The 7,332-nt window shown below is 63.1% G+C and overlaps 1 protein-coding gene across 2 annotated transcripts; it reads right to left on the bottom strand.

Moving 5' to 3' along the window:
- Positions 1 to 665: 665 nt before the first annotated feature.
- PSMD4 (proteasome 26S subunit ubiquitin receptor, non-ATPase 4) lies at positions 666 to 6,651 on the bottom strand. 2 transcript variants are annotated; one of them, XM_062016047.1, is made up of 10 exons: positions 6,360 to 6,651; positions 3,899 to 4,039; positions 3,185 to 3,299; positions 2,980 to 3,066; positions 2,315 to 2,383; positions 1,974 to 2,189; positions 1,792 to 1,900; positions 1,426 to 1,557; positions 1,058 to 1,125; positions 666 to 974 (listed from the first exon to the last, which is right to left on the bottom strand). In XM_062016047.1, the coding sequence occupies exons 1-10, from the start codon at positions 6,500 to 6,502 to the stop codon at positions 807 to 809; spliced, it is 1,248 nt and encodes a 415-aa protein (XP_061872031.1). In that variant the 5' UTR covers positions 6,503 to 6,651; the 3' UTR covers positions 666 to 806. The 2 variants fall into 2 exon arrangements, with proteins under 2 accessions (XP_061872031.1, XP_061872032.1); XM_062016048.1 differs by lacking the exon at positions 6,360 to 6,651 and adding an exon at positions 5,698 to 5,807.
- Positions 6,652 to 7,332: the final 681 nt, after the last annotated feature.

Here is a 7,332-nt window from a genome sequence, read left to right on the forward strand (position 1 = left end):
CCGCTCATTGGCTGGGTGAGCTGTCCATCAAGACCGTCCAGCTCCTCCCTCATGTGATTGGTCAAACGCGCCTGTCCCTCAGCAGGGGCCGGCCAATGGGAACGTCCCTCAGGGCGCCTCTCGGCTGTGGAGCGAGACCTGTCTCTCGCCGCCCCATTGGCCGGAAGCTCCCAGCAGTGGTTCCACCGTCTTCGCCCATTGGCTGGCAGAACTGTTAGCCGGCCCCCTATTGGCTGCCCGCCTGCCCACCCGGACAGAGCCACGCTGCCCATTGGGCCGCCTCGCTGCCAATCAACACTGCGCCCCGCCCTCGCCGCCCCGCGCGCTGACAACATCCGCCCCGTGCCCTCCTCCCATTGGCTGACGCCGCTGCCTATCGCGTCCCTGTAAACACGGCGGGACGGGGGACACAGCGCGGCGCTGGGTCCTAACGCCCCTCGCCCCGGAACCAGCGAGACCCAGCGACCCCAGCACAGGGGGGTCCCAGCAGACCCAGCCAGGGCTCTGCGGGCCGGTTCCCACGGCTCAGTCCAGCCCCTCCATACAGACGAGGCTCAGGGCACAGTCACACAGGGAGGAGGAAGAGCAGAAGCCCCCCAGGATGGGGCCCAGGCTGCCCCCCACCCGGCCTGTCCCCCACCGAGGCATCAGAACAGAGCCCCCTGGAAAGCCTTTATTGTCCCATTGCAGCAGAACCCCCCCGTCCCTGCCCCCCAGGGCACTGCTGGCCCCGGGCCCGTGGGCAGGAGCTGACTCACCCCCTGGGCCAGCAGAGCAGCAGCAGCAGAGCCCCCGGCCCGCTGCCCTCATTTCTTCTCCTCCTCCTTTTTGTCCTTGCTGTCTTTGGAGGCCTGCGAGGCCAGCGAGCCCATGGCATTGCGGATGGCCTCGTTGTTGGGGTCCACACCAGGCAGGTTCTCCAGCACACTCTGCAGGAACTCGGGGTCCTGCATCACGTCATAGTCATCCTCCTCCTGAGGGGAAGAGGGAGAGGAGTTGGGGACAGGCTGGGACCCCATCTTCCTCGCCACAGGGAGAGGGGAGGATCCACCCTCACCTTGGTGGGTTCGGAGGTGTCCATGGCTGTGCTGCTGTCCACCTCGGCTGCCTCTGCCTGGGCGAACTCTGGAGGAGCAGAGGAAGAGTTGGGGACAGAGAGTCTGCACCCCCAGCCCCACACTCACCCCACGAGGGTTTGGGGAGATCTGGATCCACTTTGGGGCATTGCCCAGGGAGGGTGTGGAGGCTCCTTCTCAGGAGGTTCCCAAACCCATCTGGACACGGGAAACCTGCTTTAGCAGGGGCTGGAGCAGCTCTGCAGGGCCCTTCCCACCCCCCACCATTCCACGAGTCTATGTCAGGGTGTAGGGGCTGGTGGCTCCAGTCCTGGAGGCAGAGGAGCTGCCCCTTGGCTCTCCCCCTGACCTGCTCCCTGTAGAGACATCTGCATGGCGTAGGCGATCTGCTCCTCCTCCGTCATGCTGCTGAGGTCGGGCAGCCCGGCCCGGCCAAACTCCTGCTGGGTGATGGTCATCTTGAGCAGAGCATCATCTGACTCTGCAGGGACAGAACCGACCCTCAGGCACCAGCCAAAGGGGCCACACACCCCCTGGTTGGGCAAGTTCAGCAGAGACAGGGAAGTGCTGCAGAGAGGCCAGTGCAGGGCTGCCAAGGTGCTGAGGGGCTGCAACATGTGTGTGAGGAGGAAAGGCTGCAGCCCTGGGGCTGCTGAGCCTGGGGAACAGCAGCCTGAGCTCAGGGGGACGGGGACAGGCTGTGTGTGCCGCTCACCGTCCCCGCCGCTGGCCGCGATCCCCGCCTCAGCCGCCGAGGCAGCCGCTGCCCGCCGCGCCTCCTCCTCCTGCCGCTGCCTCTGCTCCTCCATGGACACACGCAGAGCCTGCGCAGAGCCAGAGCTGAGCGGGGCCGAGCTCAGCCCCCCACAGCCCCCCACAGCCCCCCACTGCCCTCACCAGCGCCAGCTCCGGGTCCGCACTGGGGTCCACCCCGAACTCGAAGTCGCTGGCGCCCAGCCCCAGCATGGCCCCTCCCTCCCCGGCCAGGATGGGCGAGCTGATGAGGGCATCGGCCAGGCTGGGCCCCGGCGGCACCGTCACCAGGTGGGAGCCGGTGCCGTCCTTCCCGTTTAAGGTGTTGATGAAGGCCGTCAGCTTGTCCGTGTTGGCTTCCTGGGGCCAGAGACAAAAGGCTGAGCTGGAGATGTGGCTCCCAGGCTGTGCAGGAGCTCCCAGCAGAGACACACCGAGGTGCCCAGGGCACTGCAGCAGTGTTTCACGCCAGGCACACGTCTCACCTCCTCCCCGAAGTTGATGATGTCAACGTTGACTTTCTCTTTCTTCAGCCGCTTTGCCAGTTTCACCAGCTGCAATGAGGACACAGCACATCATCAGTGTGGGGTTCAGCTCTTACCCACAGCAGCAGCTCTGGGGATTCAATCCTGGAAGCACAAAGCCCAGAATCAGCTGCCCAGTTCCAAGCCCTATCAGCAGGAAAGTGTTTGAGGCAGGAGAGAGGCAGGGGACAGCAGGAGCCTGGGACAGGCAGCATCTCCCCACATCCCTGACCTGCTCTTCCAAAGAGACCCAGAACATCTTGAAGTGTTCTTGAAGTGCCCACACAACAAAATCTTCCCAAGGCCAGGAGCATCATTTCTGCTCAGGGATGGAGGTTCCCTCCTCCAGCTCCTCAGGCAACAAGCCCAGTGTGGTTTAGGACACAGCCACGAGCCCAGGACACGGTGTGAGCTGCCTCGAGGAGGTCTGGCTCTGTCCTTGGCCTAGGCCTGGCTGCCCCAGCCTGCCCTCTCCCTCCCTCTCCTCTCAGCCCAAGCAGCTCCATCAGGCTGGGGTACAAAACCTTCCTTTACACGTGGAGGCGAGCAGGGAGCACACAACAAGCCCCTGATGGTTGAAGGCAGAGCAGAGCCAGCGTGTTTCCTCTGGAGTGCCCGTTACTCACGTCCTTCTCGTTGTCCTCCACGGGGCTGCCCACGAAGGCGATGATGCGCATCTTGTGGTTCTTGCCTTGGCGGTGCTTCAGAGCCAGCTGCAAGACAGAAGCCGTGTGGGACCTCAGGAGCAACTCTGAGGAAAAAGAGGTGCCCAGCAGTCACCCCGGGTGCTGATCCTGTCGGAAGACAGAGCCTAAATGCTGGGTGACTTACGTGAGCGACTCTGATCCCTGTGCAGAAGGTGATTTTCCCCTTGGGCTGCACTGTGTGGAGCTTTGACAGGATCCGGCCCGTGTCTGGAGTGAGGGTGGTCAGCACTTCACAGTTACTGCAACACAAACACACTCTGGGCACCTTTTCTCTCTTGCTTTGCAAAACCCCCTTTATTTGCCATGGAAATGAGAAATACCCTCCCTGCTCCAGAAGCCTGCCAGCACTTGGCTCTGGCTGCTCAGTGTGTGCAGGGAGCAAGGCCTTTAGCCTGCTTTCCTGACAAAAACAAACCCTTAACTCATCTGTCTGCATGAAGGCCTGTGTGTGTCTGGCGCCTGCAGAGCAACCTTGAGCCCACTGGCCTATGTTAATGGCCTCTGGCTAAATGGGGAGCTCCCAGAGGAACTGAAGCCCTGCAGACCCCAGCAAAACAGAGGAAAGACCCTCTCGGGGCTGCCCACGAGCTGCAGCGACAGCTCAGCCCTTCTTGTCACCTTCTGGGACACAAAGGCACAGAAGGACAGGTTTGGTAGAGACCACAAACCCTCCTTCTCACCTCCTGTGGCATCACAGGAGCGAGCCCAGCGAGACAGACACCCGCCAGGAGCCAGCCTCCCTCACCCCAGCCCCGCAGGAGAAGCGGTTCGGTTTCAGACCGTGCTCCTCCCCTTGTCCCTCACCCTCTCTGCCAGTTTCCCCTCCCCGGGGACATACTTGGCCAGGGTGATGAGCCCCACGTTGTTCTCGGGGTTGCTGCGGGTCTTGGAGTGACACACGATGTTGACGGCGTCCTGCTGCGCCTGCAGCCGCGTGGGCAGGAAATCCCCGTTCCGCATGTACTCGCTGTTGTCCACGCTGGAACGCACAGGGGAGGGTCAGGGACAGCCCGGGGGCAGCCCCAAAAGGGGCTGTTTGGGGACAGCTCAGCTGGCTGGGGACAGGCAGCAGCAGGGGGATGGTTCCTAGGGCACAGGTATGAGTCGTCTCTGCCTTCCCCTGGGGTCTGGGATCAGATCCAACCTTTGGGTCCCAGGACAAACACCATCCCGGAGCTGGGAGCTCCCACTCCCCACTGAGGGACACGGGAGGCGACTGTGGCCAGGTCCAGCCTCACACCCGTATCTCCTCGGTGCATTTTTCCACCTCCACAGCCAAAACAACAGCCAGGAGACACCAGCCCAGGGTCAAGCACAAAGCCCTGTGCCAGGAGGGGTTCAGCAGGACCAAAAGCACCTTTCCCAGGGCAGGGACACGGCTCTGTCCTCCTCCAAGTGACACAGAGACTCCAGAGCCCCACTGCCCTACTTTAACGTTCTCCACCGACTTTACCAGCCTCCAGGGAGCTGAGGCCCAACAGTGCCTCACAGCGGCCAAGGGCAGCAGCCACACCACGGCATCGCTGCAATTAAACCCCTGCCCCCCTCCCCCGGTAACGACAGCTCTTAAATATAGCACAGGGCAGGCAGAAAAAAACCCTTCTGCTTTGCCAGCTTCCAGGAGAGTGACTGTGGGAGGGAGGATGAGCTCAGTAATGGCTTGAGAGTTTCTTCTGGCTCCCAGAGTTTCTTTGGTTTAGCACCAAGAGAAAAGTTTCTTCTGAGAACAACCCATCTGTGACCATGCTCCTGCTGGGCTCCCTCTCCTCTGGCCCACACCAAGCACCCTGTCACAAAGCTGGGGAGGGAAGAGGCAGCAGTGTCCAAACCTCACCTCAGGTGCCCCAGACAGGGCTCCCTGAGCTGTCCCTTCCTACTCACACTGTAACAGCGAGTTCTTGGCATAGAATCACAGAATGGTTTCAGCTGGACGAGACCTTTAAGCTCGTGGAGCCTTTGTCCCAGCCCTATCACCCACCAGCCCATTTCCCTCAGTGCAACACCCACCCGGCTCTGAAACCCCTCCAGCGCCAGGGACTCCAGCACCTCCCTGGGCAGCCCCTTCCAATGCCTCACAACCCTGTCAGCAAAGAAACTCCTCCTCACATCCCGCCTGAACCTGCCCTGGTGCAACTTGAGGCCGTTTCCTCTTGTTCTATTGCTTATTACTGGGGAGAACAGACCGACCCCTGCCTCGCTAGAGCTTCCTTTCGGGCAGTTGCACAGAGCAAGGTCTCCCTGAGCCTTCCTTTCTCCAGGCTGCACAGCCCCAGCCCCCTGGGCCGGAGCAGCACAAGCAGCGCTGAGTTTTAACGCCCCTTAGACCTGAGTCAGCAACATCGAGGGCTCCCACACACAGGCACCGGCAACGGCTTCACCCAAACAGCCATGAGACCACCAAGGAAGCCACGGCAACGACAGAACCCGGCCAGCTCCCGCCGCTCCCCTCTCCCAGCCCCCTCTCCCCAGCCCACAGCCGCCTCAGGCCCTGCCCCCCGGCCCAGGCCCGGCCCGGCATGACTCAGGGAAAGCGGCGGCGGCTGGCCCGGGGCCGCGGGGCTGGCTGGCGGGCGGGGGCCGTGGGGAGCGCGGGTGGGAGCCCCGCAGCGGCGCCGCGCCCGTCCCGCCGCCGCTCACCACACCATGGTGCTCTCCAGAACCATCTTCGCCTCCTTCCCTCAGCGCCGGCCCGGTCCCCGCTCAACAACGCGCCCGGCGATTGGCTCCGCGCTCCCGGCCAATCAGCGCTTCCCGTCTTGCGCGCGGGTTAAAGGCGCGGCGGGCGGGCGCGGGGCATGCTGGGAGGTGTAGTCCGGGCCGGCCGCCATGGCGGCGGCGCCTCAGGCACGGGCGCGGTAACGGGCAGAGCCCGCGGCCCCTGAGCGCCCGCCGCGACACGTGAGGAGCCTTGTGGCTAGAAAAGCCCTTGATGCTCCTGGAGACCAACTGTGAACCTCCCCCTGCCCAGCCCACAGCCCTCAGCCCCACGGCTCTGGGGTCCCTGCAGGGCTGGGCACTGCCCCAGCTCCCTGGGCAGCCTGGCACAGGCCTCACACCCCTCCCAGGGCAACAGTTCTGCCTCAGCTCCAGCCTCAACCTCCCCTGGGGCAACTGGAGCCCCTTTCCTCTTGTTCCTTGTGAGCACAGCCCGACCCCCAGCTCCCTGCAGCCTGTCAGGGGGTGTCAGAGTGCTGCTGCCCCCCCTCAGCCTCCTCCAGCCTCCACACCCCCCTTCCCTCACCCCCTCCCCAGCCCCGGGCAGCAGAGAGGAGGCGGCAGGCGCTGCGAGGGGCACACACCGTGTATTGTCCATCCCCCAGAGCGCGGGGAGAGGCCACGAAGCGTTTACACAGCCGCAGGGACGAGAGGCACGGCTGGGGCTGCTCGCGGGGCACAGGCCTGTCCCTCGCTGCCGGGGTGAGGGAGGGTGCTGAGGCTCCATCCTGGCGCCTGGTGTCGTGCTGGAGGTCACGGCGGATGCTGCTGCTCCATCTCCCCTCCCCGTGCCGGAGCAAAACCGCTCGAGTGGTTGAAAAAGACACGGGAGACGCACAGGGCGAGAGAAGCGGCTCTGGAAACCCGTCACAAAGCAGAGGTCGGTCTATAAACACCCCCCTCCCCTCCCCCAACGCACTGAGTAACTGTCCCCAGGAAAGAAACAAAACCAAACACTTAAATACAACTTCATAAATATTAAACCATGAAAAAAGAAAAAACAACTGAGACTTGGGTTTTTCCTTCCCTCCCGATACAAAAACAAACCAAACCCAGGGAACAGAACAAATGGGGGCAGGAGGGAAGGAAGGAAACAAGTGTCTAATATAGACAGTTACTGCAGCTGTAAAGGGTGAGCTGCTGGCTGGAGGCAGAGGGACGCAGAGAGGGGAGGATCCAGCAGGGACACAGCTTCCTCCCGCTCACCAGGCTCGTCCCGACGTCCCATCCGTGTGGAAAAGCTTTTGAGAGCCCTTGGAGAAGCAAACAGCTCATGACCAGGCTCCATCGAGCCCCTGGGGGTGCTGCCCCCCCTGTAAGGCTCCACTGAGCCACTGGGGGTGCTGCCCCCCCTGTAAGGCTCCACTGAGCCCCTGGGGGTGCTGCCCCCATCTAAGGCTCCACTGAGCCCCTGGGGATGCTGCCCCCTGTGTAAGGCTCTATCGACCCCCTGGGGGTGCTGCCCCCCCTGTAAGGCTCCACCGAGCCCCTGGGGGTGCTGCCCCCCCTGTAAGGCTCCACTGAGCCCCTGGGGGTGCTGCACCCCCTGTGTAAGGC

Source organism: Colius striatus, chromosome 29, assembly GCF_028858725.1.
Source record: "Colius striatus isolate bColStr4 chromosome 29, bColStr4.1.hap1, whole genome shotgun sequence".
Classification (NCBI taxonomy): domain Eukaryota; kingdom Metazoa; phylum Chordata; class Aves; order Coliiformes; family Coliidae; genus Colius; species Colius striatus.